Genomic DNA, 23,207 nt, shown 5'->3' on the forward strand with positions numbered 1-23,207 from the left:
CCCTCACATATGTTCCACGTTACAGCCCTAATGTATTACTGTCCGACCAACTTTTCACAGTTTGGAGTGATCAGCAGAAAGTGTGTTTTTGGCAAACAGAAGGCTAATAATTGAGAGAGCGCCTGTGTGGAACATCCAGGCCAAGACAGGCCTGGAGGCGTTTAAGGGCAAAAACAAGAGACCAATTGTAAGAACAGGTTTTAGGACATTTTAAAAGTACTGAATGGATTGATAATCTATTACCCTGAATGGAATGTCGCAAATTGATTGATATAGCAATTTTGAGATGAACAGGTCTGAGGTCTCTGCAGAAAGAGGCCTCTTCATGTGATACTGCTGTTGTTCGAGGAGAGAAAGGAGACACTGTAAACAAATCAGCTCGCTGCCTCATCAGAGCTGCTGAATAAAACATACACAAGACGTCTCCCTCCTGCCTGTTACACCTCCACTTTCACAAAATGAGAGTTGGGGCTTAAGAACTCTTTGGATTAGCCAGCGCCTGGCTAGTGCTTAAGCCCCAACCGCCCCCATGATCTCAATTAAAAACGTGTGCCTCCAGCGAGGTTTTTGCACCCACTTTTTTCACGGTGTGGAGGAATTAGTGTTAAGAAGTGGTTGGAAGTGGTTCTAAATGTCTCCTTTCCTTTTTTCTGTTCTGTGTCTGCAGATGATCCAGCTGACCAACGTACTTGCCTTATCTGTGGAGACCGTGCCACAGGCCTTCACTATGGCATCATCTCCTGTGAGGGCTGCAAGGGCTTCTTCAAGAGGAGCATCTGCAACAAGCGTGTGTACCGCTGCAGCCGCGACAAGAACTGCGAGATGTCGCGCAAGCAGCGCAACCGCTGCCAGTACTGCCGCCTGCTCAAGTGTCTGCAGATGGGGATGAACCGCAAAGGTAACGGGTGGACACATCACATATTTGAACCCTATGGTGGCTCCACCTATTACAAATTAAGATGATTATGAGAATTTCCTTTTTTATATTTTATTTTTTCACATTTTTGGTTTCATGTTGTTTATGGATGACAATAATATGAAAACGTCTAGCAATTATACATGTCTACATATCATGAACATGAACCTTTCCTTCTTCTAAATTATGAAATTGGTTGGTAATGGTTTGATAGATTCTATTTGAATGTTTTAAAACATTTGCTTGGTTGTATTTATTAAACGCTTGAGTCTCAAAATGTAATTTTGAGTAAAAACAGGGGTCATGTGCTGCAACCTGTCATGTTCAGGAACAGACCTGACAAAGTCCTCTTCTGGTGTAATTCCTGCTACAACTGACAACCAATTGATATTTAAAAATGTTGAAATCTATAACTTTATGATCAGCCTTTTGATAATCTACATCAATCTTTTCAGTAACTCTAAATACACTAAATCAACAATATGTGTAGTTAAGAAAACTTCAAACAGAACGTGTGCATGCAGGGCAATAAGAGAGGAAGTCCCCGAATGACGGGTTCATCTCAGGTACCACGCTGCCCCCTAGTGGATGCTGGTTGTAAATAACCCTTCAGTGCTGCTTCAGCCTGATGGCCTCATTTCAACAATTTATTCTTCAAATACTGTGATGAAAGCAGGCATGTCCTGACACTTGAAATACATTTAACGCCTTGCTTCTAATAAACCAATCCCATGTCAAGAAAAAAACCTCTCTACCTGCCGAAAAAAAGAAAAGAAAGTTAAGTTCGAACAAAAGTGAAAAAGGACCAAAACAAATGATGTGAAGCAAAGCCCTGTGGGATCAGTTTCAGCCACTAGGTAGAGCTCTGACACTAACCCTGATTAGTGTTCATGGACCACGTGTACATTGAGATTTCTGCTCTTTCTTTTTGTCATGCAGCAATCAGAGAGGATGGCATGCCAGGAGGGAGGAACAAAAGCATCGGGCCTGTTCAGGTACATCACTCACTTGAATACCAGAAATGTTGTTTTTGTGACATTCACTGACCTTCCGCCATCTAAGAGTCAGTCTATACATGTTATTGTGGCTCAGTCCCAGAGTTGGCTCGCTCACCATGAATGCATTGAAAAACGCCCGCTTCCATTAAATGACTGCTTTATCTCCGAGTCCTAATGAAAGCAGGACCTCTCTGTCATTTATATGGAATGAATTGCCGTTTCACTGTGTGCTGAATGATAGCAATGGAAGTGTCTCGACCCCAGCTGCAGATACAAGACACCACATTTTCTGGCATGCTAATGCCTTTGTCTATTTTCTCCCTTCATGGACCGGCAAGGATCATATTATTTTAGGTGTGTGTTTATCAATCAGATACACACACACACACACACACAATTTGCTTTCTTTCTTTCCTTTCTTTTTTCCTTTTCTACCTTCCTGTTTCACTGCGTCCTTGCTCCTCAACATTTTAGTGAAAAGCAGTCAATGCTGATCAATTCAACTAGGACATGTCTTTCCTGTGCTTGAGGATGTGCTGTAAGCTCCATGAGCTCACATCTCTTTGTGTGTGTGTGTGTGTGTTTCAGATCACAGAGGAGGAGATAGAGCGGATCATGTCGGGGCAGGAGTTCAAGGAGGACGTCCCGGAGCACACCTGGGGCAACAACGGAGACAGTGACCACAGCTCGCCCAGCAACGGAGCGTCGGAGGGCAACCAGCCGTCCCCCGCCTCCACCCTGTCCTCCAAGTGAGTCGCTCATATCGTCCTCTCAGCGCCGAGCGCCAGCACTCACCCCATTATTGAGATAATGAGCCGGCCCTGACAGTCTAACACCTCTTTCCCATCGCAGTCAGACTTTAGTTAAAGTAAGTAATCAGCTGAAGAATGCCTGAATGTGCAGCTCCTCGGGCGCACAGATGATAGCAAACACAAAGAACCCTCTGCTATCTGCTTTTCTTGCTATGGAGACGAGTGCATTGTCTATCTGCAATCATCAAGGACAGATATTGTCTAGCTACTTGCATGACTGTATTTATTTTAGTCTCCTTTAGTATAAACACAAGGTTTATCACCATAGCCACACAGCCTGAGAGCTATTCAGAAGAATTCTTGAATTATCAAATGAAATCTGAGCAGAAATAAACAACAATTACAGAATGCATGTGCTTGGTATGCAGGTAGAATGTGAAATGCAATGTTTTGTCTTCGAGTGTTAAAGGGAGTGGAGCTCCACCAAAGTGTTCAAGTTTAGGACGTTTAAAGAGTCAGTCTGTATGTCCGGTACGTAGTGTCGGCGATATCTCAACATGTTGTCTTGTTCTAGGGAAGCAGAGCATTAGATAGGCAAAATGAAGTAGAAGTTACAAATAAAAACCAACTGCCGATAAATCCATCTGATATCCCAACGCTAATGCTTGAAATGTACGGAGATATAAAAGGTCTCTTAACGTGAATTAGCACAAACGGGGGTGATTAAACATTTCGATCTCTGGGAAGGATGGTAAAGGCTATTTCACAAAATGTACGATTATTCCTTTCAAGTGTGTCTGACCTCTGACCTTTGTGTGCATCCAGCCGCTCTGTGGAGATGAACAGCTACACGGCCGCCCTCAGAGACCAGTACATCAACAACTCCATGTCCACACACTACCAGCTTCTGCCCCACCTGTTCAGCTACGCCGCCCAGTCGGGCCTGCTGGCCCCCCAGCCCCGCAGCCTCTACCCCCAGTCCCACCCACTGGTGCTGCAGCTGGTGGCCGCTGAAGACCTGGCCCCCCTGGTAACCCCCATGCTCATAGAAGACGGGTGAGTCAACGCAGACGCAACAAATCCTGCTCTCGCCCCCTCACTACAATGCAACACAGACCAGGGAATCCAGAACGTGTTGTTAGTGTGGTGACTTACAATATGTAATGGACCTGCATCATGTTAGCAGGGTTCTCCAAACTACGGCCCGTCGTCCATTTTGAAATGGCCTTCAGCAAATAGTCTAATGGAATATGGCCCACACCTGAAACTTGGGCCACTAGGATCTATTTTCCACAGCAAACCAGTATTTTGAATGTTCTTGCTGAGTTCTTACCCCCCCTCTTGTGTCTGACAGGTACAAAGTGACTCAGGTGGAGCTGTTTGCGCTGCTGTGCCGCCTGGCAGACGAGCTGCTCTTCCGCCAGATCTCCTGGATCAAGAAGCTGCCGTTCTTCTGCGAGCTCTCCATAGAGGACTACACCTGCCTGCTGAGCTCCACCTGGCAGGAGCTCATCCTGCTCTCCTGCCTCACCATCTACAGCGCACAGATCTTTGGAGACCTGGCCGACGTCACCGCCAAGTACACGCCGTCTGACGACGAGCTGCAGGGGTGAGTGGCAGGAAGCTGTGGATAGATGTTCTATAAACTCAGGTCTCATAACTCTGCCACAAAGGAGACCGCCCAGTTATCATGGTTTGAATGAGTGTGATAACCAACACAGTATAATAGTGGACTAAGTTACTGTTTACCATTTTAAAGCCATTTTTAAAAGTCAAATTTAAATCTCAAATTCCAAGGTGGTGTCTTTTAAATGTCTTGTCAGTCTATAACACCAAGGTATTCATTTTTAAATGATACAAGCAGAAAAGCTTCATAGGCTCAAAACATTTTCTTTGCTACTTTTGCATGAAAAATAACTTATTTTGATAAAATGATCAATTATGCCAACTTTAAATCCATCATGCAGTAACATATTGATAAGTAACTGAATCAATGTCCCTAATGCATAGGTGTTGGTAATATCTCCGTAAAGGGATTCAGGTCTCCTCCTGTGGTGGCTATTGCACCATAACACACAACAGAGTGTGACTTGCTAGATTTAGCCTCTGGGAGCCAATATTTCACTCGTAAGAAAGGTGGATGAAAGATAATAACAAAAAGCAGTCCTGTGAAAGGCGAGCTTCCCCTCTTTATGAGTATCTCCAGGAGTTTGATATCTCCCTTATCACGGCAGGGAACGTATTGTAGTTGGCTGAGGGCCAGTGGAGTGGTCCGTGAACGGGGGGGCCTCCTCAGGACAGAGCTGTGGCTAGCACCGTCTAACATGTGAAATACATGCATGTCCCACGCCGGGCAGAAGAGGATGAGTGGGGGTTTGGATCTGTGTAAATCACACCAGAATGATCTGACCTCATGACACACACTCTGCTAATATACAGTGCTTCTCTGCGGCTGCAGTCAACTGGCCTGTAGTTTAGGAGGGAATATCTGATTTACAGAGACAAGTTTGTGAGAGGCAGAGAGACAGGGCATTGGGCTTTGATGAGTGGAATTACACTTTGTGAACCTTTTCTAACTCCTTTAAACAGCTGTGGGATTAGCAAGATGTTTGTTAAGCACTTTCAGAAGATCTGACGTATTCCCTCCCTTATTCTTTCCGTGTTCATTGGAGCATAGAAGCTTAAGATAATGGGGCTTGAGGGATTTAAAAAGTTTTGGCAGTGGATTTAAATGTGAATGATATGGTTATTCTATACATGTGTCCTACTAAAACCCAGTCTATCTTCCTTCATCCAGAGAGACAAACCCTAAACATAATGATATCAATGTTCCTCACCGCTACGTATGTCTGTGTGTGACTCCTCAGATTCAGCGAGGACGGGATGGAGGTGATGGAGAGGTTGATTTATCTCTTCCGCAAGTTCCACCAGCTGAAGATCAGTAATGAGGAGTATGCCTGCATGAAAGCCATCAACTTCCTCAACCAAGGTAACAATCTGATTTGACAGAGTTCAAGCTTTTATTAACCCTAACAGTACTCCCAACATAAAGCTTTAATACAGGCAGTTCAAAGTGCTTTAACAACTTAAGATTACACATTCAAAGAGAGAACAAGAAACCCCCCTCAGATCAGAGAGAGCTTTCTGGAAACATGCAGCATGGCAACATCATATCACATTTGAACAGTTTGGGAGACAAGGGGGTAAAAGGTATGATAATACAATTCAATAAATAATGACCCCTCAGAAAAATGTAAGTAAGACAAAATGAAAAGATACAGTCAAATATAAAAACCTATAAAATAATAATAAAACGTTGTAATAGTTATAACAAAGGTTAAAGAGGAAATGTAGCGAATAAAAGTGTTAAATAAATAAGAGGTAGAAACCTACACGCTAGAAAAGCTGACCTCACCTTTTTATCCGCAGATATCCGAGGACTGTCCAACACCTCGCAGCTGGAGCAGCTCAACAAGCGCTACTGGTACGTGTGTCAGGACTACACGGAGTACAAGTACCCGCACCAGCCCAAGCGCTTCCCAGAGATCATGATGTGTCTCCCGGAGATCCGCTGCATCGCAGGTGAGGCTCCTGAGAGCTGGATAGATCTTCAGTGCTTCTATAGTCCTTAACTCTAATATGGTGGACTGGAAGACCTTAACTCTAATATGGTGGACTGGAAGACCTTAACTCTAATATGGTGGACTGGAAGACCTTAACTCTAATATGGTGGACTGGAAGACCTTAACTCTAATATGGTGGACTGGAAGACCTTAACTCTAATATGGTGGACTGGAAGACCTTAACTCTAATATGGTGGACTGGAAGACCTTAACTCTAATATGGTGGACTGGAAGACCTTAACTCTAATATGGTGGACTGGAAGACCTTAACTCTAATGGCGCGTTTCCACTACACGGCCTCACTCGGCCCCGCTCGGTATGGCTGGGCCTCGTTAGGACTGGCTCACTTTATGGCGCATTTCCATTACAGTTTAGGAACTGGGGTAGTATCTATAGTAACGCAGTGTAGGCGGAGCCGTGACGTGATCTTCAGAGGACCCCAGAAAAACAACACAGCCGTTAGCTGTTAGCACTCAGAGCTCACAGCTCCTCATATATGTTCAGAAACTAGACAAAAGTTAAACAAGTACAAACCACAGACTGCCTGTGTCATGGTGAATACAGTCGCTGCTTTATTTATGTCTGTATAGGTCGGAGCATATACTGCGTTAGCTTAGCCAATCTCCATTTAGAAAACACGCATTTTAAAAGGTTTTTCGCCTGCCGTCTGTCTGCAGACTTGACAAAGCATTAATTCATGGTTTTTACTAACTGGTATCAGTATGTTGTTACTTCGGCATCATTTTGAAACGTGTATTACAATTAAATCACGGTCAAATATGTCCATCTTGTTGTAGTTGTAGCCCCCTTGCCAGCGACGCTCTCTCTAGTTTAGCATACTCAGCCCGACTCAGCCTCGTTGTCTCTGGCCCTGGACCCACGATTTTATGAGGCCAGAAAAACTGTGAATTAGGACCCGCTAGCCGGTACTAGGCCAAGTGGAAACGCAACCAAAAACGGGCCGCTGACGTCACAGCCCTCTTAAACCGTGCTCCGCGCTGTAGTGGAAACGCGCCATAATATGGTGGACTGGAAGTCCTCAAAGCGCCACCTAGAGGCCAAATAGTCATTTGAATGATCTGGTACATCTGAATATTACCTGGCCAATCACAGCACATCATTAGGGGCAGAGCAGCCCGTTATCTAGCATGAGTAGTGGGAGATAACCTGAGAGAATCAGAATGACCTTCTGCACACTTTTTTATGTATTATTATTTTCTTATTAAGGTATTATATGAAGTGACTATCAGAATGTTCATGCACAATAATCAATAACTAACCTTTTGCGATTGTTCTGTGTTGTTCTTGCATCTGTTGAAAATGTTTATGAACTTAACAGAACATTCCAAATGTATATTTTTATATAGATGCAATTGTACAAAACTCTGGCAATACATTGTCATTATGGTCATGCTTATAAAGCTAATTACATTGAGAACCCTGGGCCAGTGTAAGCTCCAAACCGTTTTGTTTTTAAAAAGAGAAAACCGAAAACACATTGAAATGAAAAGCAGGATGAAAAAAAGCACCAGGCTGTAGCTCTGTGTTATGGAACTGTCAGCTGTAATGACCCTGCTCACCCATCACTGCCAAAGGACAGCAGCAGAAGCATAGTGCAGATAATACACTTACATATTACAAAGTCAATAAATGGCTAAACTAGCACATGTTTTTTGCCGATTGTAAATAAATTGAGCGAAAAGAGATACAGCTTAAATTGCACAAGGGTATATTGCACAGTGACCCCCCCCACCACACGGTTTGGAGCTTATACTGGCACAGGGGTCTCCCACGTCCTCACTTCAAAACCTCATCCATTCTGTGTCCCTGCATCTGAGGGAGTGTTAGCTCACAGGCTGAACATGTGTTGGCTTTGGGACGTATTCAAACGTACCTGGTCATTCAAAGCATGCACTTTACTAAATGTTCATATCTTTAAATTGGTGAAAACAGTATGCCGTCTCTGCTCTGTGGTCCGTGAGGCTGACCCTCTGTGGTCCGTGAGGCTGACCCTCTGTGGCCCGTGAGGCTGACCCTCTGTGGCCCGTGAGGCTGACCCTCTGTGGCCCGTGAGGCTGACCCTCTGTGGCCCGTGAGGCTGACCCTCTGTGGCCCGTGAGGCTGACCCTCTGTTGTTTGCAGGGAAGCTGGTGAACGTCCCCCTGGAGCAGCTCCCCCTCCTGTTCAAAGCAGTCTTGCACTCCTGCAAATCCACCCTGAGCAGCTAGAGGAGCACCCCCCCCACCCTGCGGGACCGCCTCCTCCGGAAACTAGACCCCTGACCCTCCGAGGCGAGGGACTGGTCTCCCCTCTTGTGAATGTGACAAGCAGCTAGTTTGTTTTTTGTAACTTTTTTCTTTCTATATTTATTACTCGACAGAGCTGAATGTATGCTGATTTACACTGTGCACATGCTTCTGTACAAAACAAATGCTCGTAGATGCATTGGTCTTTGGAGTTTACAAGTGTGTATCCAGTTTGCTCAATGTGTCAGTGTTGCTATTGTTAGAGCTAGACTTTAAAAGAGTTTATTTTATTCAGACGGGGGCGGATAGACATATGTGACGAGTGTTTGAGAATACCTCAGGGAAATGTTGTTGCTATGTTCAGGTACCTTTTCTTTCTGTTAAATGAAGAGTTCCCTGGTCAAAAACCGATTCCCCCAATCAGATACTGAGTGTCCACGGGAGCTGCATAATCAAAGATTGCACCAGTGTTTAGCTTCACTGAAAATGCAAAAGTTGAGCTTCTGCATGGACTCAGTGGTCCTGCTCGATGGGAGGCGGGAGTCAGTTGAACATTCCACGGGTTAAGGTGACAGTTGGATCTGCGGGATCTTTATTGGAAAAAGGAGCATACGGGTATTTTTTACAATCATAGACTGGGGATGTAAGGCTTTATTGTGGGGAAGGGGAGTGTAGTTAGGTTTGCTGTTTTTAGTTGTATTGTTTTCCTTTTTGACCAAAGTGTTATGCAATGCTTTCCCCCCACTGATGGGTTGGGGCTAATAGCTCCACAAAAAAGATTTCTTATCAATGAAGGATCAGGATAAGAAATGAATCAATCTGTGTCAGAGGGAGACCCCCTGCTGGGCAGACGAGTGTGTTGCCGGATTTCATTCTAAATGCTGCTAAACATGCACACATTCTTGTGCACACACATATGCATAGAGCAGATGTGATTGTATTTCCCTCTGATTCTTTCAGACGGCTTGTTTTCCGTCTGCTCCCTTCAGTGCCAGGAACTTGATGCATTGTAGCCTCGACTAACTATTTAGGGTTCTCTGTTGGGTTAAAGGGGAAGTTTGTGAAATCTTGGATTTGACTAATTATTCAGAACAAAGCAAAGGTCAGAGAGCCAATGCTTGGTGTTTTGAACAGGTAGAGATCTTCATGGGTCAAATAAGTCAACCTGACCTACTAGAACCAAAATGGAACTAACAACAGACACTTGGCGTAGAATGCTAGCTTCTGTTAGCTCATCCAGCTTCAAACCCAGATTAAAAACCACTGGTCCGTTCAAAAGTCTCATTGGGCAGTTTTAGAGGAACTTGGACTGTTTTCGGGTCTTGTCAGGTCCAATCAAACTTTTGCACAGACCCAAGACCAGAATCAGTTAAAGTTGGACCGGATCCAGATCCAAGAAGCCCTAGAACATGTGGAGCTGAGCTTCAGGTCCGATTGTTTATTGGCTAAGGTTGGCCAAAAGACCAATAACCCACATTTCTTAATGAACTGTCTAATCAAAGTTTGCAGATTATCAGTTTAAAGGATGCAACTTCTGGCAGTGTCTCACTGGGGTCGAGGTTCAGAGTTGAAGTGACTTTCCTCTGGCTCTGTGACAGATATGCACATCGTTTAAGCCATATAGGAAATGGTCTTTTATTTTTGAAGTATGAGATGATCATTTCAAGCCGCCTGAGGCGTCTTCTTGACTCCTCGGGTTCTTTGCCATTTCATGACGTACGAACAATTTGAAATGCATCTTTGCATCTCTCTTTTTTTGCACACGACGGTGGGGTTCGGAGACCTTGACCTTTGACCCTGACCCATGCCCACCATGCCATGCCATGTTCCTCTCTCAGGTCCCTGCAGACCTGAATCTAAACAGGGTAAAGTTAGTGTTATGTATTGCATTCTGGAGTTCCTCAGTGACCATGCTGATGTACTTGTAGTATTAGTAGATGTAGGTTCCAGGACATTGTAGGTCCTCAGTAGAAAAGTGTTCCCCCCCCCCCTTCATTCAGTGGATGCAGTTTGAAGATTAGACCTGCAGGGGGAGTTTTCCTCTGGGTGTGGGTGATGGAGGGAGAGGTCCCTCCTGCAGCGCTGCATCTTCATCCTGTCAGCCCCTTCTCATCTTTTCATTTTGATACAGTGTCATGTTCCTTTTTAGTTATGATGTTAATGTTTTGGATTTTTGTTGTTTTTCACATATTCATTGTCTTTTGTGTGGACAGGGCAGTGAGGACAGCCCTTGTCATTTTCTAAACTTTGAATGAATGCTTACGTTTTTTTGGACATGATTTCTAGTAACATTCCTTTGTCCACCGTATTTTATGAAAAAGTGATATACAGGCCATGTGAGCCATGTCTCACATGGACTTGACCTCTTATGTATTTTGAATCAACGCAAAAGTGATGCTTTGGAGCCATCTGTGGTTCCAAACTTGAATGAATTACACTAATGTTCTACCACCAGGATTCTAAGAGCAGCTAAGACGGGTGTGGACAATATTTTCTCTCACTATTTAGTCAAATGTGCATCATGCATCACACAGGCTTCTGAGGTTAAAGGGTCAGTTCACCTAAATGACACGAAGCATTCAATATGTTTCCACCTGTAGTTCAGGTTTACTTTGACCTGCCATCATCTCTACAAATGGATGGTGCATGGAATTGAGCTTGTTTTGGGCTGGAAGCAGAAACTGGCAGACCAACACCTCCAAATCGCCAGGTTACACTGCCGCTAAGTGAGAAGGTATTTGAGTGTCCATGTCTTTTGTTGAACTGAACCTAAAAACCACATAATCTCAGGGATATGTTCTTTATGTAAAAAAAAAGGTCTGTGCAATGCGATGTATCTTCAAAACAGAACCGGCTCCCCCAGACATCCTCCTCCACTGTTGGGAAAACGGCTTCAGTTTAGTTTCAAAAGTTGAAATAAATATCAGGTGTTGGTGTCAGACTGTGAGAGCTGTCTCTGCTGCCACGTTGCACGGACGTCATCAGTCCACCTACTGTGGCTTCACTCTGTAGCAGGGTGGTCAACAACAAAGTCACTTGATCTCAAAGTAACTCTAGGAATGCTGACCATCAGAGTGCTGAGATCTGGCAGTGGAAGAGGATATGAAGGGGGGTCTTTCTTTAATGTAGCAGCAAATATCAAACTGCTCAACACAAATACCTTACTGCCACAGCTGTGACTTCCTACCTGTCATATTTTGAAACACGTGCTGAAGAAGTGTTCTTTTTTATTTTCTGTATTTTCTTTTTTGCAGTCAAGGGAAATGTCATTTGCAATTTATGTACTGAAACTACCTCTTTATTTGTCATCATGTTGCTTACTTTCAAATAGATGCATTTGTTGTCTTATTTATTGGTTTCATTGCACCAATGTTCTATTATTACTGTCTCTTTTTTCCACAGTGACCTCTCAGATTCATGAAACGCTCTGATACCCGTTTTCTTAATCTTTATTTTTTTTAAATGTGTAAACATGTTGCCTCATAACCCTCTCTACCTCAGACTCGCCTGCTGTCAGCAGCTTTCTCTTCTCTGACCTCTGGCTGTCTCTCATCCTCTACCTCTCCTCTCTTTTTTCATTCATTTCATGTCAAATTAGCGTCATCTTTATTTCACTGATGAAAGAATGACAATGTCAGTGTTCTGATGAAGCATGGCATAATGCATTCTTGTTGCAGTAACCAGTGCTTTATTTAGTGTGTTAAGGCCTTGTTACCCTGTGATTGGCTGTTTGCTGTGTCCACTATACTCCCCACATCACGACGTCACAGTGTTATTCCTCTGTGCTCCATGATGGTTCATTGGTAAGAAAGACATGGAGTGCTAGCTGTTTGATATCAGACTCTGTCAATGCAGCGAGTGCTGGATCATCCATCGTGTTTACACGCCTCGCTCGCTGCGGCACGGGACTACAGATAACCGTCTTATCTCTGGGGTTGGACATGGATGGCTTTTGAACAAATGCAGCCAGCCTAAATGACTGATGTGTAACGTCATGACACCCAACTATTGTAATCATCTTCCCAACATTCTGGCTCATATTTGCATTTTTGAAGGAGCACGTTAAAGGCATACTTCAACCCTAAGATGACAGTCTGTCAATGAGCCGCCCCCTGTTACCTTGCATTCATGAAGAAAGTGTCTGGCATGCCTCCACAGGGAAGGACAAAGCCAGCCTTGATGAATGAAAGTAAATAGGGTAAGAGCTGAATTCAACAACAGCCAACAAACAAGTACATTATTTAGGGGTTGACGTTTTCCTTTAATCAATGTATTCCGCTGCTGTGGTCAGGGAGAACCCATCATCCAGCTGTCCTATAACTGGCCAGTTCGGCAAAGCCACATGTCCAGCCCCCCCCCACGTCAGCACTGTCAGAAACCTGAGCAGAGGAGCTCTGCAGCACTCGGTTACAGAAAGATCTTGTCATTGTTGAATGTTTCCATACGAAGTCATGACATTAATAATGTTCAGCAACAAGCATTTAGTTGCTGCACATTATCAGAGCTCTTACTATGACCATGTGCTCCAAAGCTCCTCTGTTCAGACCCTGCTGTCAGGTCTGAGCCCCCTGCACACGAGGAGAGAGGCTGGGAGAAGTCAAGAACAGTCGTGACATATCTCAGGGAAGAAAGAGATGTACACACCGTCATCACCTGTGAACAGACAATTGAAATGCTTTTCTCTTCAGAAATCTCTTGTCTGCTATTGTTACTTTAACTACCTGTGAAGAATGTGATCCATTACGTGTTAAAAGCATGTTTAGAATGTGTTAGAACTTGAAACCAAATAAATGTGAACGTTATGCAAATGTACTCGGACTGTCCTCCATTTTTCTGTCCATCTTTGACTTTGATACGCAGAGAGAAGCCGATGATGAGCAGGTGTGATGAATGTTTATCGGTTCCTTACAGGCAGTGCTTAAGAGCTTCACGTTGTGCAGTCCGGAGAGTCTGTCCCTGACCCGCTGCTCAGCAAACACAATGAGTTATTCATGGGAAGATAATCTCATTCAAATAGACAAAAAGTGTGTTTCCACCTGTGAGGCAGTGCTCAGTTTTAAACATGCCAAATGAACTCCTGTACTAGCAACAACAAGAAGCTGCAGTTCAGTAACACATATATTACACTACTTTTGTCCAAAACTACTTGCAATTAAAACCATAAAGATTCAAACTTCTAACAATAAGGATGTGCAGATATATTCACAGTAGCATTCCCTGATATAAACATACTTTCCATTCAACCATCCCATCTTTGACTTTATCTGAATTTACTTGACATTTATCTTTTGCACAAATGCTGCCAGCCTAAATGACTGATATGTAACGTCATGACACCCAACTATTGTAATCATCTTCCCAACATTCTGGCTCATATTTGATCTTTTGCAACTTTGCATTTCATTGTGTATGTTGTAAAATAAATATGAAAATGCAAAGTCCATACAGTATACCATATTGACCAACATGAAACAGTTGACTGGTCAATTTGTCCACAGATAACTTGTGCTGCTTTTTTAATACTTACATTTTTATCGAAAACATTTGTATTTAAGCTGGCAATAGTTAATATTTGTGCATAGTCAAGTCCCATCAAAATACCCAAATGAACTATACATGTATCCATGTCCTCAGTGTGTGTTCGAAGCCCTACTGCTCCATAACTGAACCAAAAACCATTACATTCACATGGGTGAGAATGAGTATTCCATCTTCAGATGGCAGCAACGTGTGGAAGATAATGTCACAAAACAGTCAAATAAGGCTGTATATAGCAAGGTGTTGAAATGAATGAGGCGGTGCATCAGACAGCTTTCACTCAGTCCAGGATCAAGGCTAGGATGTATTCACGCTTCCTTCACACACCGACAGCTTAATGAGAACATCACTGCCTTTGCTTTCAGCTTAGAATATTCATTTAAACTGACTCTAATGATAAGGTTCATTTACATTTCTTCACCAGCAACACAGGGACTGCTCACAGCATGCAACATATAGCATATCATTAAATCAAACGGTTCTGGAAACGGGTGAAATGAGCTGCTGGGCTCCTATTTGACAGATAGATGACATTCAGGTAATTGTGAGTTACTTGAGAAGGTCCATACAACTTTCATATGAAGTATCTCTGTGTCCCTGAAATAATCAGAACCAACCCTTCAGTAAATTGTGGTCTATGCCAAACTGTCCAAAAAACGATGACATTCACATGTGTGTTCCTACACATCCTTAAGTGCAACTCAAATATTCAAATGCACAGATGGCAGCAACAGGTGGAAGAAGTCCCTGAGTCCATGAAATAATCTGAACCAAACCTTTAGTAAATTGTGGTGTATGCGTGTGTCGCTGAAATGAGTGATCTTTAGTGCTAAACAAAGCTACCTGTCAGCAAACACATATAATACCATCCTTCTCATGTGACTTTGATTAAACACCCATATTGTTCAAAGTGTTAAACGATTCCTTTAATATAATGCTTAAATCAGCTCGGTGCAGTGCTAAAATTAAACATCTGTCCAAGCCGAAACACACACACACATTTGCCGGGAAACACAGATGATGTTGTCAGTGAGTGATGGGGGGGGGGGGGGGGGGCTGCTGATTGCATCATGAGTGTGGAGCAGGCCGGAGGTCCAGGAGGCATCACTTCATCTCCTCAAGGCTGACGGAGGAGACTTTGACAGGCCGTCCTAACCCTTCCACCCCCTGAAAAGGCCACCAATCAGAAGAGAGCCCGTCAAGGCTGCGGATCCCCCTGGGCACAACAACACCACTGAGGGCTGGGGTGGGAGTGGGGGCTCGGAGGATGGATTTGGTACATGATTATATAAAAGGGCAGGACCTGCAATGAGTATCAGTGTGAAGCGTGTTTATTTTCCTGGTGTGTTGGTGTTTCAGGTCTCACCTTGGCACAAAACAGACGCTGCCCTTCACATATGCCAACCCCTGAGATTGTGTTATCTGCTCCTAAAGTCCCACATCCTGTCTCTAAGTCTCTACACGGGGAGAAGACTGGAGCTGGACTTTGATCACAATCATGGATGTGGTGTAAACACAAATCAATGAGGTGATCTGAAAACATGAGATTAGATCACAGTTCACCCATTTGACTTGTTTTAGCCAGATCTCAGCAGTTATCTGTAATGGTGGGAACACTTTTATTGCAATCAATAGAAATAATATCCAAAGATAAGACAATAAAACAACATCTCACTCTTTACTTGTTCAGTACAGAAGGGTTGGTCGGTTGCCCTATGCTTTAAACTATGATGCTTTATGGAGCCAAAAAAAAGTTCCCAGTCAAAATAAACAGGTTTTAGGTTTACTTACGCAATCCAACAACTTGTTGGGGATCTAAGCAAGACAACTACTTTGTCACATTGTGGTAGTGGTTAGAATAAATACACAAGGTACGAAAATACATTTCATAATTAGTAGTTATGAAACAAAAGTAGGTTAACGTCAGTGGTGAACTGTCGGGGCCTTCCAGGTATTCAGAGAATACCCTGAAACACTCAGATAAAACAAACAAAAAATCGATTTAATTATATAAATAAAATGAATAAATGAGAATCGTATCTGTGTTGTTGATCTGTAATATTACAGTGTTACGTTGATTTGTTTGTATTTCTCGGTCCATGCACTACGCATTTGAGTGGTTTTGTGTATACATTTTGTATACACGTTAACCAGTGGCAAACAGCGGTCTCCTGGGTCCTGTGTTTGTTTGACCTCCTCACCTCCATCAGATCCACCTCCGTCAGTTGCTCTGACCGTCTAATAGTGACTCAGGGTTTAGATTTGATGGTAAAGCACTCACGCTAAAGGATGTCTAGATACTGACCACATGACTGTTAGTATAAGAAGTGAGACCGGGCTTGTCTTGTGAAGGCCAAGCTCTCTGGCAGCACAGATCCTGGATGGACATTTTTCAAAAAATAGCAAAAGTATTAATGTTAAACTTTCTGCATTGTGAGAAAGTAAAACAGGACCACATTTTCTTTTAACAAAGTTTTTACTATCATGTTTTGAGTTCGTAGCATACGGAGGAGATGTATTGGTTGTTTCAGCGAATGACCTTGTGTCAGTGAAGGAAATGTTTTACGTCACTTATCTCACCAACGGAACACTTCTGACATCAAATCTGTGTACTGTCTAAAAACACAAAGAGCTGATTCAGTCAGTTTATGGAATATGTTGTACTGCATTATATAAATACACCACAGTGTGTCTGTGGACAGCTCATATCAAGTTAGAAAATATGTAATACCTTTATGTTTAACTCTGGTTTAGCTGATATGTAACGTTGAAGGACTGAAGCTGTAAATCAGGGGGTCCATATTCAATTGGCATGCAGCTAATTCTAAAAGTACAACTGAATATGGCCCACACCTGAAACTTCTTATATTGTACTCCTTATATATGTAAACATATGTTAGTATTCATGTATTAATAAGCCCACTTTTCAAATAAATTCAGTCAATGAAAAAAACAAATCTTAGTTGATAAAATCAAGCCCAATAACTTATTTCCATAACAACTTAACAATATACCCTTTATATTTCGCCTTACATTTTTGGTAACTAATTAAATGAAACCCTTTATATGTAAAGCTGTGACGTAGGCTGTTTTTTTCCTTTAAGAATATTCTGTTATCAAGAATATTTGACTTACATTTGATTGATTTTGCGAACTTATGACTTACTTCTCACCTCTAGTGAGGGGCCCAGCCCTTCAGATATTTTTCTGTATGTGGACCTCAGTGAAAAATGTTTGGACAGCCCTGCTGTAAATCAGGTTTGAACCATGCATGCAGTTATTATTCTGCAAATATAGCCTGACAAAGTTTTATATCGGAATCTATGTGCATAACAAATATTTGTTGACACATTTGTATCATTAGTTGTGGGTCAAATCAACACTTTGGGATGTGTTTGCACAAGCATAGCCATCATAAGAAGCATCAAACTACTGTATAGCGTCAAACACACCAAAGCATAATACACATATAAAGGCACAAAACCAAACCAAAAACAAGGCCAGTAACAGAAGAAAACCTTCCGACCACATTACACACTGTTTAGAAGCATTTCATGAATACACCAGGGCCAACACTGTTAGGATGATTATTCATTAAGACGAGAGGAAAGTCAGAAAAGTCTACTGTCATGTCTTTTTTTTCCAAATGTAGATTTTGTTGTATGTGTTATAACTGCAAATCAGAAGCTTTGATTAAATGTCATTCGTCCAAAAAACATGATTTCAATTTTCTAAATATTTGTTCTGGTTGTGTTCTATATCTATCAGGAGATGTCATTTGGGGAGAACATCATTGAGCACATGTATGAGAGGCATCCGAGAAGAATGCCTGAAAGATGACTTTGAAAAAATGGAATCTTTGTACAATGTTGAACAAGCATCACCTGGTCACTCAAAGAGAGATAGACCAACAATGAGAGACTCCAAATGATCACAAAGAAACATTTAAACAACCACAAAAAGACACAAAATGACAAAAAAAACATCACAGTCAAAGAAAATACAAATAAACCAAACCAGTTACAGTTAGTCGAAATGAATACAAGCAGATATAAAACAACAACAACAAAGACTAAACAGCTATAATGCTATGTCTTGCTCCTATGGGAGAGGTGTGTGTGCCTTTGTCTCTTACATATCACTTCATGCCTCTTCATATTCTTTCTTTGCATTATCTGTAGATGGTATTCTAGATTTCGAAGAGCATTGCAAATGACAGAAATGTGATTTATTTACCTCATAGCCCAAACAAAGAAACTGAAACACAGGAAGTTCAGCTGTGGCAAACTGTGGGATTTCATGGATTGATATTTAAAAAGGCAGTTGTTGGAGTACAAGTTTATTTCAGATACACAGTAGGCCTATGTAAATCACTCATTTGTCTTCAGTCATAGATTCTTCCACTTGAGAAATGTATTATCTGAAACTGAGGGAAAAAAGTATTATTATACATTGAGGATTTGCTGAAATAGACTGACCCCAGATTCAAATGGTGCTAAACATCCTCTCACAACACTACTCAGCAGGGTAGTGTGAGTGTACTGAGAAGACCCAGCTCCCCCTTCATCTCAGTTGTACACACTTTGGTTGGGGCCTACTGTATTTACGTCATTCAGACGCATGTCAAGGCTAGAACTGGCTGTGCAGCTCTGCCTAAACCCTGCCTCTTTGGCTTCTCCTGGCTGGAGTTAGCAGAGTGTGTGCTCCACCACTCCCCTGAAGCGTGCCTCCACCAGGTGTGGTCCTCCTCCCCCTGCGCCAACCCCCCTCTCCCTCTCATCTTGTTCCCCTTGACCCTGATCCGCTGCGACCTAGACGCTGATAACTGGAGAACAGCATCGCCATTCCTCACCCCTCGCCAACTGACACACTTCCAGAGGGGGATAACCTTGTTCCTCACATTTCTCTAAAGCCTCTGCAGCCGTTTCCTCGGCGCTCCTGAAAGCTCCCTCTGTGTCCTGATGTCTCCTTCCACTCTAAGTTACTGACAAATTCATGATACAGCCATACAAAAGCATAACCATTTCAGTTGAAATAACTTTATATAAAATATTTTACATTTGCTCTATGAAAAGTCTCCATCTGCTTGTTGACCAAGGGTTTCTTCTCTCACGTCTCACAGCGATGCAGGCATCGGGGCTTTCACTGTGCTATGGCTGTGTTATGGTGTCCACAGAAATCACCCCTGTAACATGACTGTGAATGTATTCAAAGACTACATCAAAACTGGGCAGCACCCACCCTATACCTTAACAGACAAGGAAACAGACTTCCTTCACTCGGATTTAGTTCACCTTTTTTCGCTGTGTTTTGTAAATATATCAAAAACGGTCTTTCTCACCTTAGTGTTCTGCTTGTTCTCCAGTCTCATGTATGTGTTTTTTAGAGGCTTCTTTTATGAAAGCTTATTACCAGCAGCAGGCCTGCTGTGGCCTTGAAAATGAATAGGACATCTGGTGTCCAAATAATAAAATCTTTCCGCACCATGCTCATAATGCAATAAATTAATGTTCAACAAAGTGATAAGAGCAGCAATTATCTGGTCAGAAATAGAGATTTGAAAAACAAAAGGAGTCCGTTTTATTTCAAATTTTCAGTTGTTATGAAATGTATGCAAACACGTTTAAGATCTCTCTCCAAATTCTGAAAGGGGAGTGTCATTCAAGGACTGTTTGAAGGGGGGTGAGATGAGTGTTTGGCATGGATTATGGCAAGACTGTAGAACTCTGCAGAACATTTATATCCACAGAAGAGAGGAAGAGTGCACAAATTGTGTTGTTTGTTTTGAAACAAAGAAAGTGAGCAGGAATTTAAGATCTGGATAAAAAAGGTCTTCTGACCCAGAGGTCTCAGGAGCAACATCATTTCATGTGAATCCCTTATATCCTTCATTGAATCTCTGTTTGAAGAGGAGCTCTGATCAGGAACAAATATGTATGTTTTTTATGATCCCTTTCGATGAGCCCAAATGATTAGGTGGCGCATTAAGAAAGCTGACACTTTCCCCCAGGGCCAGGCCATCATTGTTGGTAGGAATAACTTGACTTGGGTGTTGAGTCACATAGAGAGTAGGGAGGTCAGAAAGCAGTATGACATTTTAATTTAATTTGAATTTGTATGCAATTTGTTTACAATATGGGAACCCCAGGCCCCTCCAATCCGCATTTTGAAGTGTCATTGACTTACTGAACTCCAAATTGATCCTGAAGGCACACACAATAATATGAATATGTGTGTGATTGGGTAAATATTTTGCATTCTCATTTCAGCCTCATTTTGTCTCATGTGCTTTTTGAATGTTGATTATTCAAGCATTTGATTAAATAACTTGTTAGCCTACTTTCTATTTTTAAAACCACTATGTTTAATTCTGCTTCCGCTCCCTTGGCTACGACACTTTTGCTTAAGAAAGGCATGATTTAGTAATGAAACACTGAGCACTGAGCGGAAATAAGGAAAAGTTTCACATGTGAATTCTTCCAAATCAAGTGGGTCCGTCACTCGCGGCTGCCCACTGTGATGGATTACTACACAGGAGATATATTTAAGAGCGGGCAAGGTTGCAACTGAGTTCAGCCAACAGTTTCCTATTGTTAACCGAATACAAAAGGCAAGTTCAGTGAGGAATACTGTCAACAATAGGCTGTTCAAACTCAGGAACCTTGTCAAGGGCAAGAAGAAGTGGTAATGTGTTACGTACCCGAACCCCCCCCGAATCCACACTGTATAGCTCCACAAGTGCCCTGCGTTTCACATACGACAGCGTCCATGCCAAGATGATGTTTTTGTGCTGTTATTGATTTGGCATTCAGTGTCCTGATAATGAATTTCTCAATACTGAAAAATGCCACGTTATTTGCTACCAATTTATAAAAGAATGCTTATTTTTAGCTGCCAGCTGTGCCATATGTGCAACATATGTGCCAGTAGTTGAGTATGGCTGGAGATGCTGAACTCCATACAAAATGCCAATATCATTCAACTTAAATTAAGAAGTTTTTTAAATCAACATTTAAATATTGATTTAATGAAGTCCAAATACACACTGTACTGTACAACCAGTAGCTAGCTAATGTAAGTAGCAGTGCTAGCCACGCTGACAGCAGACTGAGCTATCAGCCGTTCTAATAGCCCTAACAATGGCACCAGTGCTGAAAGAGCTAACAGTTAAAAACACATCATTTTTCCTATATTGTCGGATATATATAATAATATAGTTCTATTCATCATTTGTAGTAAGACTAGTTTGGGGCTTGTCGGATATATGTTCAGAACCACCGAAGAGGAGAGTTTTTCAGTCCCTTTAAGTACAATTTTAGGGAGGTAGTCTAGGTCTCCTACTTTTGAGTGGGAAATATTGTACCCCGTATACTCACCTTATTTATCCGATAGCTTTAGTGAAGAGTTACCTTCTAGAAACATATAAGACATTTGATTATCCTCTAGATCAATGTTCAACAACTGGCAGATCTTTTAGACTGTACCTCCAAAAAGATATATAAAATACATAGACTACCGTTAACACAACTAATTAATTAAAAGAAGACTGGTCTGTTAACTGTTGCAAAGATCAAACACAACACTGGTATGTGACTTAAAGTTAGCTAGCATGGCGGAGGCTCCACGAAAGCATGTAACATTTTTAATCCAAAATGGAAAGAGGAATTATGTTTACCTTGGTAAGGACACATGTGTATCTAAGTTGTGTCATCACAAACAAACATAGTTGATAAGAGGAAATCTAGAGCAGGACCACAACACCAACAACCACAAAAACAAGCTACCGCTAAAGAATGCTATCCGTGCTAGGAAAGTTGAGATCCGGCTTATCACAAAACCTGCTGACAGTCAAATGAGAGTGATTTAGGGGACTCTTCTCCCCGTATGTGCACTAAGAGTGAGTGCCTACTTTCGATTCACTTACAACATCCAACTGGAATTTACACAGACGAAAACAATCAAATGAAAGTACAGGTGTTGCCTTACTGACAGAAACCCCACAGACGGCTGACTGGAGCCAGACTTCAGAGCCCTCACAGACAGCATTCAGTCACAAACATCACACTGACTTTTGCCTTCTGATTGCATTGTGAAAAGTGATGATAATATTGAACACACTGCACTTAGCATAACTGCACTGACTAAGAATGTTGTAAGCAAACATAAGAGTTCAAATGGTGTAACACAGCACAGTTAACTTTATATGGTCTGATAATTGCACAATATGTCGATTTATATATTTTCTTCACTTGTTATGTGCAAAACTGCAGGCGCACGTTGAGAGTTGTAAATTAAATATATTACTTGAGTCACATACGTAGATTTATTTCGTTTTATTATATGATTGCCAGCAACAGGGTGCCATATGCCGTGACATTTTCCAAAAATTCTTATGTGGCAGAAATAGATCAATCCCTTTTGCGCAGTACATGAGTCAGATGACGCTCCAAACGCCCACTTTTATGAGAATTTGGAAAAAGTCCTCAGTTAACAAAGACAGTTGCTAACCACCTTTGTGGTACTTGTTATCTCGTATTAGGGGTAGTAAAGAAACCCTGTTTCTGTTGAACTTGCTTCCTAGTATACCCGGCAGGAGTCACAGAGGATCTAACCTGTCTAACGGCAGCAACAGAAATGTTGATGATCCCACAGGAAGTGGGCAATCACCTAGGATCAATGGCCAGAAACTGGGGTTTGTGCCTCAATTCAAGCTAACCATCTCAGGTTAGAGACTACATCAAGTCTCTAACCTGAGATGAAAAACAAAGCCTCTATTCTTGAGGCGATGTCTCAAGAATAGAGAACACCAGAAAACACCTACATTCTCACCACCTGTACCAACTTACTCACCAAGTCCAACTCACTGACTCCTCTCTGAAGGCCCTGAGAAGGTTCACTGCCCTGCTGAGTTGTTCTAGTTCAAAGTACACATTTCCGAGGAGAAAAAGGGAGCTATGAGAGGCCTTTGCTGTGCTGTCCCCAGAGTTGAAAAAAGAGCATTGCCAACAAAAAGATTAGCTTTCTATTAAACCCACCTGCTGCACCACCATCTCAGAGTCAGGGAGAGGACTGTGGGCGGTCAGGCTGAATAAGTGCTCAGGGTGCTCTCATTTAGGGGGAGGACCTTTACAAAG

General features: G+C 42.3%; 1 protein-coding gene across 3 annotated transcripts in view; it reads left to right on the plus strand.

The window, feature by feature from the left end:
- Positions 1 to 13,347, plus strand: part of LOC117472959 (nuclear receptor subfamily 6 group A member 1-A) — a 97,522-nt gene extending 84,175 nt beyond the window's left edge. For all 3 annotated transcript variants that reach the window (XM_034118419.1, XM_034118420.1, XM_034118421.1), the window contains exons 3-10: positions 668 to 898; positions 1,856 to 1,911; positions 2,503 to 2,663; positions 3,492 to 3,722; positions 4,021 to 4,275; positions 5,534 to 5,655; positions 6,096 to 6,248; positions 8,432 to 13,347. In XM_034118419.1, the coding sequence (XP_033974310.1) occupies positions 668 to 898; positions 1,856 to 1,911; positions 2,503 to 2,663; positions 3,492 to 3,722; positions 4,021 to 4,275; positions 5,534 to 5,655; positions 6,096 to 6,248; positions 8,432 to 8,517 (1,295 nt within the window). In that variant the 3' untranslated portion in view covers positions 8,518 to 13,347. The remainder of the gene's footprint in view (positions 1 to 667; positions 899 to 1,855; positions 1,912 to 2,502; positions 2,664 to 3,491; positions 3,723 to 4,020; positions 4,276 to 5,533; positions 5,656 to 6,095; positions 6,249 to 8,431) is intronic.
- Positions 13,348 to 23,207: the final 9,860 nt, after the last annotated feature.

This window comes from Trematomus bernacchii, unplaced genomic scaffold (genome assembly GCF_902827165.1).
Source record: "Trematomus bernacchii unplaced genomic scaffold, fTreBer1.1, whole genome shotgun sequence".
In the NCBI taxonomy this organism is placed as follows: Eukaryota; Metazoa; Chordata; class Actinopteri; order Perciformes; family Nototheniidae; genus Trematomus; species Trematomus bernacchii.